The following is a 14547-nucleotide window of genomic DNA, read 5'->3' as shown; positions in this document are numbered from 1 at the left end:
TTAGATTGCACACAGGTGGACTTTATTTAACTAATTATGGGACTTCTGAAGGAAATTGGTTGCACCAAATCTTATTTAGGGGATTCATAGCAAAGGGGGTGAATACATATGCACGCAACACTTTTCCGTTATAAATTTTTTAGACAAGTAATTGTTTAAATTTCACTTCACCAATTTGGACAATTTTGTGTATGTCCATGACATGAAATCCCCAAAAAAATCAATTGAAATTACAGGTTGTAATGCAACAAAATAGGAAAAACGCCAAGGGGGATAAATACTTTTGCAAGGCACTGTACCTCTTCTAGATTCTTAAATCACATCCCTATCTTAACAAAAATACTTTCTTCATTTTTCATATTACATGCACAAAGTATTGGATGGGCACTTCGATTTATGCAGTGGGTATACTTTCCAAGTTAAAGTATTTCCTTTATAACATTTTTAATGACATCACAAATAACAAAGAAATTGACATTCGTTTTCTATAGATTGCCTCCGACCATTCCCCACGTTCTATATTAGAAATATTGATCCAGTATTTGCTTTAGAACGTGTCAGAGTTTCGGCGGGAAAAGTCTGTGGAAACAAAGGCACATTCCTCTGCAAAACATTGAATCGTCTCTCCTTGATTTACAACCGGGCGTCAGCTGGTGAGCAGACCAACATTTTAAGAACTTTGAACGTTTCTTCAAGTGCAGTCCCAAAAACCCTCAAGTGCTATGATGAAACTGGCTCTCATGAGGACCGCCACTGGAATGGAAGACCCAGAGTTACCTCTGCTGCAGAGGATAAGTTCATTAGAGTTACCAGCAGTTTTCCCACAGTGTTTGTGGGATCTTGTTCCTGTATAGGTTTGTGTTTTGCACCTTTGGACGTCACGTTATCGTTTGTTGTTTTGTTCGTGTAATCATTATTTAATAAATATGTTCACTTTCCACGCTGCGCCTTGGTCCTCTGTACCCGACGATCGTGACAGATATCAAATTTCAACAGATACTCTGATGTAGATGGTATACCACACCAGTCCAGTCACATATTGCACAACACACATGGTTAGACTATACAATATGATAAAGACTAAATGGCTCTATATCATATACATCCAATGTGATCACATGCATTACATATTACATTTCACAACATAAGCGTATAAGCACACTGAAAAGTTTTTGGAAGGGATTATTATGATATCTAGGTACGTGGGGTAGTTGTGTCATTAGTACACTTTACTGTTGCAAAGACAGTTTTCCAACTGACTAGGTTGGAAGCATTGCACCGTTATACTGATGTCTCCCTCTGCTGCTGAGAGAGAGAGAAGTGAATCTGCTGGGCGTCTGCGTACATCTCATTGTCTCTCTCCCAGGTGTATGTAAGGTTGGAGTAGCAGGACACGTTGCACACCAGCCGCACCGTACAGGAGTGGTTGGCTAATAGCGTGATGTCTGTCTGGATCACCACCTTGGATATAGGCTCTGACCAACCAGGAGAGAGAGAGAGACTCATAATCAGTCTTCTAAATGATCCCTACCATAGCCATACCACCAGGAGAAAGACGACAGACGATAAAACTTGTTAATGTGATGGAAATGTATCAAAGCATGGTGAGTAAGGTCAGTATAAAACCAACAAATCTTCATTATAGTTTAAAGATCATCAGCCGTGGTCATGGATATAAATTAGAATGATATCAATATAGGATGCAAAAAGGTGATAACAGCCTACCGTTGACCTTCAGAGTGATGGTCCTACCGCCACTCTGACCTTTGTCCCCTTCGCCTGTAACTAGAAAATCCCCTGAGTCTTGCAGTGTCAGTTCTCTGACCGTTAAACTGAAGTTTTTGGTGTTCATCTTTAGTCTCCCCTCGAACTGGGATCCAGGTGAATATACAACTTCTGAGTTGAATTCTGCAATATCCTTTCCCCTATACTTCCACTCCAATGATTTGAAATGTCGCCTCTCTAAGCCTGCCATCAGCTCCACGGAGTCCCCCACTCTCTTGTTGATGAACAGAGGAACACCCACAACTGAAACACACAAATACACATGTTATTCTGACATCAATCAATGGTTGCACACTATATTACAATGGTCTTATTACTGTGTAATTATTCATGTAAGTACGGTCAGCCTCAGAAATTGCAGCCCAAATAAATGCTTCACAGAGTTCAAGTCAGACACATTTCAACATCATCTGTTCAGAGGGGACTGTGTGAATCAGGCCGTCATAGTCGAATTGCTGCAAAGAAACCACTACTAAAGGACACCAATAATAAGAAGAGACTTGCTTGGGCCAAGAAACACGAGTAATGGACATTAGGTCTGGAGTCCAAATTTGAGATTTTTGGCTCCAACCGGTGTGTCTTTGTGAGACACAGTGTGGGTGAACGGATAAACTCCGCAGGTTTAGTTCCCATCGTAAAGCATGGAGGAGGAGGTGTTATGGTGTGGGGGTGCTTTGCTGGTGACACTGTCTGTGATTTATTTTGAATTCAAGGCACACTTAACCAGCATGGCTACCACAGCATTCTGCAGCGATACGCCATCCCATCTGGTTTGGGCTTTTGTTTTTCAACAGGACAATGACCCAACACACCTCCAGGCTGTGTAAGGGCTATTTGACCAAGAAGGAGAGTGAAAGAGCGCAGTTAGAAAGAAATGGCATATAGAAGCAAACCGGATGGACATTATGAAAATGATCGGAGACGTTGAGGGTAGAGGAAGTTCAGGAGTAAAAACAAACAAAATATAATTATTGTAAAATTGACTGTGTCCATAAAATGTACACTACCGTTCAAAAGTTTGGTGTCACTTAGAAATGTCCTTGTTTTCGATAGAAAAGCAATTGTTTTGTCCATTAAAATAACATCAAATTGATCAGAAATACAGTGTAGACGTTGTTAATGTTGTAAATGGCTATTATAGCTGGAAACGGCAAATTTTTTATGGAATATATACATAGTATACAGAGGCCCATTATCAGCAACCATCAGTCCTGTGAGAGGCAACTCCCTTCACAGAACAGCACAAACTGGCTCTAACTAGAATAGAAAGAGGAGTGGGAGGCCCCGGTGCACAACTGAGCAAGAGGACAAATATATTAGAGTGTCTAGTTTGAGAAGCAGACGCATCACAGGTCCTCAACTGGCAGCTTCATTAAATAGTACCCGCAAAAAACCAGTCTCAACGTCAACAGTGAAGAGGCGACTCCGGGATGCTGACCTTAAGCCATATCTCAGACTGCCCATCTTAATCTTTTCTTTTTATTGGCCAGTCTGAGATATGGCTTTTTCTTTGCAACTCTGCCTAGAAGGTCAGCATCCCGGAGTCGCCTCTTCAAAGTTGACGTTGAGACTGGTGTTTTTCTAGTTAGAGCCAGTTTGCGCTGTTCTGTGAAGGGAGTAGTACACAGCGTTGTACGAGATCTTCAGTTTCTTGGCAATTTCTCGCATGAATAGCCTTCATTTCTCAGAACAAGAATAGACTGACGAGTTTCAGAAGAAAGTTATTTGTTTCAGGCCATTTTGAGCCTGTAATCGAACCCACAATTGCTGATGCTCCAGATACTCAACTAGTCTCAAGAAGGCCAGTTTTATTGCTTCTTTAATCAGCACAACAGTTTTCAGCTGTGCTAACATAATTGCAAAAGGGTTTTCTAATGATCAATTAGCCTTATAAAATGATGAACTTGGATTAGCAAACACAACGTGCCATTGGAACACAGGACTGATTGTTGCTGATAATGGGCATCTGTACGACTATGTAGATATTCCATTAAAAATCAGCCGTTTCCACCTACAATAGCCATTTACAACATTAACAACGTCTACACTGTATTTCTGATTAATTTGATGTTATTTTAATGGACAAAAAAATTGCTTTTCTTTCAAAACAAGGACATTTCTAAGTGACCCCAAACTTTTGAACGGTAGTGAATATAAACTTTTCAGGACCCTGTCTTTCAAAGATGTCACGACTTCCTCTGAAGCTGCCTCCTCTCCTTGTTCGGGCAGGCTTTGACGTTCGTCGTCACCGGTCTTCTAGCCACTGCCGCTCCTCATCTCATCATTCCATTTGTTTTGTCTTGTTAATTACACACACCTGGTTCATATCCCCTCATCAGTACCTGTATTAGTGTTTCCTCTGCCCCCTTGTCTTTGTGTGTGATTGTTTATTGTGAGGTTAGTGAAGCTCGGCGGAGCTCCTTGATACCAACCACGGTAAAGGAGGTGAAGTGCTTTATTGGCTTTGCCAACTACTATCGGAGGTTTATCCGGGGCTTTGGCAAGGTCACAGTTCCCATCACATCACTTTTGAAGGGTGGGCCGTCCCGGCCCCGCTGGTCTGCTGAGGCTGACAGGGCCTTCAGTAACCTGAGGGTTCTGTTCACCTCAGCCCTGGTACTGGCCCATCCTGATCCATCACTACTGTTCGTAGTGGAGGTGGATGCGTCCGAGGTAGGGATAGGCGCTGTCCTATCTCAATGCTCGGGCACAACACCCAAGCTCCACCCCTGTGCCTTCTTCTCCAAGTAGCTCAGCCCGGCAGAGCAGAACTACGACGTTGGTGATCGGGAGCTGTTGGCTGTTGTCCGAGCCCTGACCGTGTGGAGGCACTGGCTCGAGGGGGCGAAACACCCTTTCCTCGTCTGGACGGACCACCGTAACCTGGAGTACATCCGGGCATCCAGGAAGCTGAACCCTCGCCATGCCAGATGGGCCCTATTCTTCACCCGGCACACACGTTCCTCTCCTCTGGTCACCCAGGTATCCGTCAAACAGTGCACTGCCTGACCGGTAGGTACTGGTGGCCTACCTTGGCTAAGGACGTGAGGGTGTATGTTTCCTCCTGCTCGGTGTGCGCCCAGAGTAAGGCACCTAGGCACCTCCCAGCGGGTAAGTTACAGCCCTTACCAGTTCCACAACGGCCATGGTCCCACTTGTGTATTAAGTTCCTTACTGATATTCCCCTCTCTCAAGGTAACACCACCATCCTGGTCGTTGTAGACCGCTTTTCCAAAGCTTGCCGCCTCCTTCCTCTGCCCGGTCTCCCCACAGCCCTGCAGACTGTGGAGGCCCTGTTTACACACGTCTTCTGGCACTACGGGGTGCCAGAGGACATAGTGTCTGACCAGGGTCCCCAGTTCACATCCAGGGTCTGGAAGGCGTTCATGGAACGTCTGGGGGTCTCGGTCAGCCTGACCTCTGGTTTTCACCCCGAGTCTAATGGGCAGGTGGAACGGGTGAATCAGGATGTGGGTAGGTTCCTGCGGTCCTACTGCCAGGACCGGCCGGGGGAGTGGTCGGTGTTCTTGCCATGGGCTGAATATGCCCAGAACTCTCTCCGCCACTCCTCCACTAACCTAACGCCATTTTAATGTGTTTTAGGTTATCAGCCGGTTCTGGCACCGTGGCATCAGAGCCAGACCGAGGCTCCTGCGGTGGATGAATGGTTTCGGCGCGCGAAGGAGACATGGAACACTGCCCACATCCACCTCCTACGCGCCATGCGTCGCCAGAAGGCCAACGCTGACCGCCATCGCAGTGAGGCCCCGGTCTTTGTACCGGGTGATCGGGTCTGGCTCTCAACCCAGAAACTGCCCCTCCGCCTGCACTGCCGGAAGCTGAGCCCACGGTTTGAGGGAACATTCAAAGTCCTGAGGAGAATAAACGAGGTTACTCATAGGTTATTACTCCCTCCAGATTACCGTATTAACCCCTCGTTCCATGTGTCTCTCCTCAGGCCGGTGGTGGCTGGTACGCTCCAGGATTCTGAGGTGCGGGAGGTCCCTCCGCCCCCTCTGGCCCTCGAGGGGGCCCCGGCGTACTCCGTCCGTTCCATCCTGGATTCGAGATGTCGGGTGGGGGGCCTTCAGTACCTCATGGATTGGGAGGAGTACGGTCCGGAGGAGCGGTGCTGGGTCCCGGTGAGGGATATCCTCGATTCCCCGTGTGCCTTGTTGGTTTCAATATGCTTGTTTTGCGCAATGGACTGGTTTACTCCGTAACTCTGTATTCCGGAATAATCCTGTTATTCTTTGATTTACCCTCCTGCGCCTGACTCCTTCAAATCACCCATCACAAAAGATAATTCGTAGAAATCCAAATAACTTCACAGATCTTCATTGTACAGGGTTTAAACACTGTTCCCATGCTTGTTCAATGAACCATTAGCAATTAATGAACATGCACCTGTGGAACGGTCGTTAAGACTCTAACAGTTTACAGACGGTAGGCAATTAAGGTCACAGTTATGAAAACTTAGGACTCTAAAGAAGCCTTTCTACTGACTCTGAAAAAACCCAAAAGAAAGATGCCCAGGGTCCCTGCTCATCTGCGTGAACGTGCCTTAGGCATGCTGCAAGGAGGAATGAGGACTGTAAATGTGGCCAGGGCAATCAATTGCAATGTTCATACTGTGAGACGCCTAAGACAGCGCTACAGGAAGACAGGACGGACAGCTGATTGTCCTCGTGGTGGCAGACCACGTGTAACAACACCTGCACAGGATCGGTACATCCAAACATCACACCTCCGGGACAGGTACAGGATGGCAACAACAACTGCCTGAGTTACACCAGGAATGCACAATCCCTCCATCAGTGCTCAGACTGTCCACAATAGGCTGAGAGAGGCTGGACTGAGGGCTTGTAGGCCTGTTGTAAGGCAGGTCCTCACCAGACATCACCGGCAACAACGTCACCAATGGGCATAAACCCACCATCGCTAGACCAGACAGGACTGGCATAAAGTGCTCTTCACTGATGAGTCACGGTTTTGTCTCACCAGGGGTGATGGTCAGATTTATGTTCATTGTCGAAGGAATGAGCGTTACACCGAGGCCTGTACTCTGGAGCGGGATCGATTTGGAGGCGGAGGGTCCGTCATGGTCTGGGGCGGTGTGTCACAGCATCATCGGACTGAGCTTGTTGTCTTTGCAGGCAATCTCAACCCTGTGCATTACAGGGAAGACATCCTCCTTGTGGTACCCTTCCTGCAGGCTCATCCTGACATCACCCTCCAGTATGACAATGCCACCAGCCATACTGCTCGTTCTGTGCGTGATTTCCTGCAAGATAGGAATGTCAGTGTTCTGCCATGGCCAGCGAAGAGCCCGGATCTTAGTCCCATTGAGCACGTCTGGGACCTGTTGGATCGGAGGGTGAGGGCTAGGGCCATTCCCCCCAGAAATGTCCAGGAACTTGCAGGTGCCTTGGTGGAAGAGTGGGGTAACATCTCACAGCAAGAACTGGCAAATCTGCTGCAGTCCATGAGGAGGAGATGCACTGCAGTACTTAATGCTGCTGGTGGCTACACCAGAAACTGACTGTTTCTTTTGATTTTGACCCCCCGTAGTTCAGGGACACACTATTCCATTTCTGTTAGGCACATGTCTGTGGAACTTGTTCCGTTTATGTCTCAGTTGTTGAATCTTGATAAGTTCATTCAAATATTTACACATATTTAGTTTGCTGAAAATAAACGCAGTTGACAGTGAGATGACGTTTCTTTTTTTTGCTGAGATTAGTATGTGTAAGCTGGAAGCAGAGGCCTAAGCGTTGTTGTTCACTAGTTTACTCCAATTGTGGAAGGGGTGGCGGGGTTGGAAAGTAATAAAGGGATATATATATATGTATATATATATGTATGTATATGTATTTATATATAAAGTAGGTATGTGTATATGTATGAATGTATGTATATATATATACAGTGGGGGAAAAAGTATTTAGTCAGCCACCTATTGTGCAAGTTCTCCCACTTAAAAAGATGAGAGAGGCCTGTAATTTTCATCATAGGTACACGTCAACTATGACAGAAAAAATGAGAAATAAAAATCCAGAAAATCACATTGTAGGATTTTTTATGAATTTATTTGCAAATTATGGTGGAAAAATAAGTATTTGGTCAATAACAAAAGTTTCTCAATACTTTGTTATATACCCTTTGTTGGCAATGACACAGGTCAAACGTTTTCTGTAAGTCATCACAAGGTTTTCACACACTGTTGCTGGTATTTTGGCCCATTCCTGCATGCAGATCTCCTCTAGAGCAGTGATGTTTTGGGGCTGTCGCTGGGCAACACAGACTTTCAACTCCCTCCAAAGATTTTCTATGGGGTTGAGATCTGGAGACTGGCTAGGCCACTCCAGGACCTTGAAATGCTTCTTACGAAGCCACTCCTTCGTTGCCCGGGCGGTGTGTTTGGGATCATTGTCATGCTGAAAGACCCAGCCACGTTTCATCTTCAATGCCCTTGCTGATGGAAGGAGGTTTTCACTCAAAATCTCACGATACATGGCCCCATTCATTCTTTCCTTTACACGGATCAGTCGTCCTGGTCCCTTTGCAGAAAAAAAGCCCCAAAGCATGATGTTTCCACCCCCATGCTTCACATTAGGTATGGTGTTCTTTGGATGCAACTCAGCATTCTTTGTCCTCCAAACACGAAGAGTTGAGTTTTTACCAAAAAGTTATATTTTGGTTTCATCTGACCATATGACATTCTCCCAATCCTCTTCTGGATCATCCAAATGCACTCTAGCAAACTTCAGACGTGCCTGGACATGTACTGGCTTAAGCAGGGGGACACGTCTCGCACTGCAGGATTTGAGTCCCTGGCGGCGTAGTGTGTTACTGATGGTAGGCTTTGTTACTTTGGTCCCAGCTCTCTGCAGGTCATTCACTAGGTCCCCCTGTGTGGTTCTGGTATTTTTGCTCACCGTTCTTGTGATCATTTTGACCCCACGGGGTGAGATCTTGCGTGGAGCCCCAGATCGAGGGAGATTATCAGTGGTCTTGTATGTCTTCCATTTCCTAATAATTGCTCCCACAGTTGATTTCTTCAAACCAAGCTGCTTACCTATTGCAGATTCAGTCTTCCCAGCCTGGTGCAGGTCTACAATTTTGTTTCTGGTGTCCGTTGACAGCTCTTTGGTCTTGGCCATAGTGGAGTTTGGAGTGTGACTGTTTGAGTTTGTGGACAGGTGTCTTTTATACTGATAACAAGTTCAAACAGGTGCCATTAATACAGGTAACGAGTGGAGGACAGAGGAGCCTCTTAAATAAGAAGTTACAGGTCTGTTGAGAGCCAGAAATATTGCTTGTTTGTAGGTGACCAAATATTTATTTTCCACCATAATTTGCAAATAAATTCATAAAAAATCCTACAATGTGATTTTCTGGATTTTATTCCTCAATTCGTCGTCATAGTTGACGTGTACCTATGATGAAAATGACAGGCCTCTCTCATCTTTTTAAGTGGGAGAACTTGCACAATTGGTGGCTGACTAAATACTTTTTCCCCCCACTGTATATGCGAGAAAAAACATGGGGGATTGGAAGTGATGCAGCCAATTACATTGATGGAAGTTACAATCTATCTGCAATATTAAAGCTGATCTACCCCCCCCCCCAAAAAAAAAAAACAATATATATATATATATACAAAAAAAAGGCTGTGTAAGGGCTATTTGACCAAGAAGGAGAGTGATGGAGTGCTGCGTTAGATGACCTGGCCTCCACCGACCTCAACCCAATTGAGATGGTTTGGGATGAGTCGGACGGCAGAGTGAAGGAAAAGCAGCCAACAAGTGCTCAGCATATGTGGGAACTCCTTCAAGACTGTTGGAAAAGCATTCCAGGTGAAGCTGGTTGAGAGAATGCCAAGAGTGTGCAAAGCTGTCATCAAGGCAAAGGGTGGCTATTTGAAGAATCTCAAATCTCAAATATATTTTGATTTGTTTAACACTTGTTTGGTTACTACATGATTCCATATATGTTATTTCATAGTTTTTATGTTTTCACTACTATTCTATTGTGTAGAAAATATTAAAAATAAAGAAAAACCCTTGAATTAATAGGGGTGTCCAAACTTTTGACTGGTACTGTATATATACGGTGCTGCTTGAAAGTATGTGAGCCCCTTGTGCAATTACAGATTTTTTCCGTTTTTACCATGAAATCTTAATTTAATCAGAACCAGTCTTTTTGATCTGAAATATCAGGTTTATATTTACCAGTACCATGTGTTATTATAGAGGAAATCATGTGTGTAGTACAAAAACAAAAGTTGCATTGGTTAAATCAAGTAGGAAAGTGAATCAGGTGGGTAAATAATTAGCTACCAAATGAACCAATCAAAGGAGAGATCGTTAGAGATAAGAAACCTGGTCAGTTTGGTGTTACCCATCCAGGTGAATTTAAAGCACACCACGCTGAGAGGAAAGGAGATCTCAGAGGACATCAGGACAATGGTAGTGAGAGCACATAAATCTGGAGAAGGCTATAAAATCATCTAAAAAAGATTTGAGCTCCATCAGTCCACTGTGAGGCAAATAATTTACAAATAGAGAGCATTTAACATGACAGCAACCTGGCCTAGAAGTGGACGCCCTTCCAAAATATCCCCAAGAGCCACAAGAACAATAATAAATCAGGTAAAAGCCAACCCAAACATAACATCTAAAGATTTGCAGACCTCCCTTGCTGCATCTCAGGTAACTGTGCATGCTTCAACTATAAGAAGAACACTGAATCGAAATGCCATTCATGGGAGGGTTGCTAGGAAGAGGCCTCTGCTGTCAAAAAAGAACCAAACTGCCAGTCTTAACTTTGCCAGAGACCACCTGGACAAACCTGAAGGTTTCTGGAAGTCCATTCTCTGGACCGATGAGTCCAAATTTGACATTTTTTGTCACAATCAACACCGCTACGTTTGGCGAAAACCCAACACTGCCTACCACCAAAATAACCTTATCCCAACAGTCAAGCATGGTGGTGGGAATGTCAAGATCTGGGGCTGCTTTTCCTCCTCTGGACCTGGATGACTTCACATCATTAAGGGAACCATGAATTCTGAGATGTACCAGGAGATTCTTGAACAGAACGTCAGGCCATCAGTCAAAGAGCTAAAGCTGGGACAAAAATGGGTCTTTCAACAAGACAACGACACAAAGCATTCAAGCAAATCTACCAAAGAATGGCTCAGGAGAAAGAATATTTGTGTTTTGGATTGGCCAAGTCAAAGTCCTGACCTAAATCCAATCGAGATGCTGTGGCAGGACCTGAAGCGGGAAGTTCATGCCAGACACCCCTCAAACCTCACTCAATTGACTGAGTTCTGTAAGGAGGACTGGGCAAAAATCCCTCCAAACAGATGTCAGAGACTGATTACTTGCTAATGGAGGTTCCACAAGCTATTGACTGAAGGGGTTCACATATTCTTGCACACATCAAATCTTTGTTTCTGTTAAATAAACCACTTTTTTTAAATAAACAATGAAAATATATCATACCCAACTGGTCCCAGATATTCAGTAGAGAGACTGTCACTCTCAGATGTGACATACAGGGAGGAGAAGAGATTGAGTATGGTTTTTATAACAGAGGAAAGTCGGTCTACACGAATACAGAGCCTGAGTACAGAATCAGTCCTGCAAAGAATGGTCTATATACCTGTGAAGGTCTTCAGAAACTCAATGGCTTAAAACACTCCCAGACAAGTAATGCTATACAATTGACCATGTTAGGTAAGTCTGTTTTTCTTGGGATTGCAAGAGAAAGAGACAAAATAGTGAGAAACATACAAAGGGATGAGGTCGAATAGCAGACAGTGAAATCAATGATGGAACTAAACTATAGTTTGATTTTGGGGTAAGGTACAATACCATGATAACAAAATGGGTAAAAATGTTAAACTAAAATGATTTCATTAAAGACTGAACATTTTAATCATATCATCTCCTTCATAACAGATAAACCCCAAGCTGTCCTGAGTGTCTCTCCTCAGTGGCTGAACCCTGGAGACTCAGTTACTCTGAGCTGTGGGGTTAAAGAGTCATCTACAGGCTGGAGGTTCTTCTGGTACCGAACTGTTCCCTACAGAGCTGGGTTACCCTCCCTATCGGACAGGTCCTACTCTGTAGAGCCTCTATCTGGCAATGGGACTACTGAAGACTCCTACACTCTGATCCCTGCTGGTCCTAATCACACAGGAGGATATGTGTGTAGAGCTGGGAGAGGAGACCCAGTCTATGACACACTCTACAGTGAACCTCAGTTTATCTGGACAGGAGGTAACTAACTGCATTGAAACTGCATTGAATCATATTGAAGTCACCCTCATGTGTATGTACAGTATAACTAGGTTTGAGTCTGTCTCTCTTTGTTTCAGACCTGCATCCTTCAGTGTCTCTCAGAATAAGACCGACCAGAACTCAGCATTTTACATCAAAGTCTCTCTCACTAAGCTGTGACGAGAAGGGGAACTCTACTGGATGGAGACTCAAGAGATACAGAGAAAGAGGAGTGGAGTCAGGGTGTGGCTCTAACTGGGAAACAATATCAGGGTCCACATGTACCATCAGGTACACACTTGAAAAGGACAGTGGAGTGTACAGGTGTGAGTCTGCATCAGGAGAGTACAGTAATGCTGTCAACATCACAGTGGCTGGTATGTCTATTGTACAACATTCACTAACCTTTTTTACATTTCAATGTATGATAATGATGTTCAATTCTGAAACTGAATGAATGTATTTCATATAAAATACAAGCTCATAAGACGTTAATATATTGTGAGTGATTACTCCAGATTTACAGTATTATTTATATATTATGTTACACAGCTGGTGCTGTGATCCTGGAGAGCCCTGCCTATCCCATGACTGAGGGAGACTCTGTGACTCTGCTCTGTACAAATAGATATCAGGAAACAAACCCAAACCCCAAGGTTGATTTCTACAAAGATGGAGAACTCATCAAGAATGAGACCACAGGAGAGATGACCATTCCTGCAGTATCCAAGTCAGATGAAGGCTTCTATAAGTGTAAATCTAATGAAGGAGAAACACCAGAGAGCTGGGTGACAGTGAGAGGTGAGAAGAGCAGTGTGTGTGTGTGTGTGTGTGTGTGTGTGTGTGTTGATGGTAAAACATGTGTTTTGATAGTCCCTCCAGGTTCCGTTGTCTCCATCTCTCTGCTGTCCAGGCTGCTGTGTGGTCTACTGGTGGTGTCTCCCTTTTTACTGGTGTCTATCATTCTGATGGTGAAATGCTGCAGGGCTCAAGGTGACCACTTTATTTCAGTGTGTATCTACAAGAAGCTTATCCAGCTTGATATTTTCCTTCTTTATGTCATGCTCTTGTATTACTGTTATCAAGTAATGTTGACTCGAATGGTTCATTTCAAATGTAAATAGACAAAGTGCCCAGTGGCAGCTATTTCTGTTAAATGTCTTCTACGGAAATGTTCTTCCCCCAGAAAAGGCAAACTAACATTTTCATTACTTCTGAAGGATTACATTTTAGTGCTGTGCAGTTGAACGAGCAGTTGAATCAGTTTAACTCTAATGCTACTCTCTGTCCGTTATATTCCTATAGGTATGTGTTCAACAACCAAATCTCCTCAAGACGAGTTACGATCTGATGATATCATCGAACAGACCGAATCATCCGTGTGATCATTACAGTATGAACTGTAAGCTGAATGACCATTTTTATGATTTTAAAGTTTTTGCCATTGCCTTGCCATTGATTTATGATAGCGAGTCAAATATAATTGAATGACATTTTACAAATACTAAATGCTATGATTTAGCAAGTTGACGTTTTCAGCTTTTGGGATCTTGTATGCTTTGTTATTGTTGATTGTTGTGAATATTCTTGAAATATTACACTTACTCCTCTTTGATTTCAGTTTGTTGATTGAAAAAGAGTGTAGTGCCTGTTTTGTTTAAAAGTAGAATTTGTTGTATTTTTTAAATATGTTGTATTTTAGATAATGTCATGCTTTTTACATGCAGGTGCATATATGCTGTATGTGAATATTTTCTGTGACTAAAGGTGGGTTTATACTTGTTTGGCCGACCTACTATAACAACTTTAACAGTTATGTTGGAACATGTATAGTTTGTTTTTAACTCAATTAATGCTTATTTTCATTTACATGTTCCATACATTCCGATTCTATGTCTATATGTTTTTTATCAAATGTTATTTCTTCAGTAGTTGTTAAAGGAGCCAGATGAGTGTTCCACTATTGAACTTGAATAAAGAGGGTGTGCATTGTCTTACATCAGATAGCACGACGATTCCGCCTGACGAGAGTCACATAGGAGTGACGCCACCTGACGTAAGACAATGGAGGTTGTGTTGCATTTTGTATTTTGTATTAATTCTCATATGTCAAATAAAAAGTGATGATTCCCCACATCATTGTATTGCTTTGAAATATAATTTGATTTAAGGACATATTCCTTTTACTCTCTGTATTGCTGAGTTGAAACAATGCATTTACATCTTGAACATTCCTATACATTTCTTATTATGTAAAGCAACACTTTTTAACAAAATCTCTATACACCATATTGCTGTCAGTCTTCTTAAACCACTTTCAGATTGGACTTCTACTGATATGAACCCATACAGAAGTGGTCCATGTCTGTACTAATATGATGACATAGAGAGAGGAAGGAATAAGAGGGCAGACCCAGTAGACTGAGGGGTTATGTTGTTGCTATGTGACCAATGACCACATTAGTGTCCA

At 43.4% G+C, this 14547-nt stretch overlaps 1 protein-coding gene across 1 annotated transcript in view; it reads left to right on the top strand.

Annotated features, from left to right (window-relative positions):
- Window positions 1-13462, top strand: part of LOC123491472 (hemicentin-2-like) — a 19809-nt gene extending 6347 nt beyond the window's left edge. The window contains exons 3-7 of the mRNA XM_045222261.1: window positions 11792-12077; window positions 12176-12447; window positions 12596-12878; window positions 12951-13070; window positions 13383-13462. Of these exons, the coding sequence (XP_045078196.1) occupies window positions 11792-12077; window positions 12176-12447; window positions 12596-12878; window positions 12951-13070; window positions 13383-13462 (1041 nt within the window). The remainder of the gene's footprint in view (window positions 1-11791; window positions 12078-12175; window positions 12448-12595; window positions 12879-12950; window positions 13071-13382) is intronic.
- The last annotated feature ends 1085 nt before the right edge of the window (window positions 13463-14547 follow it).

The sequence above is a fragment of the Coregonus clupeaformis genome, chromosome 8, assembly GCF_020615455.1.
Source record: "Coregonus clupeaformis isolate EN_2021a chromosome 8, ASM2061545v1, whole genome shotgun sequence".
Classification (NCBI taxonomy): domain Eukaryota; kingdom Metazoa; phylum Chordata; class Actinopteri; order Salmoniformes; family Salmonidae; genus Coregonus; species Coregonus clupeaformis.
Note: the sequence above shows the minus strand (reverse complement) of the source record. Positions and strands in the feature narration are given on the sequence as shown.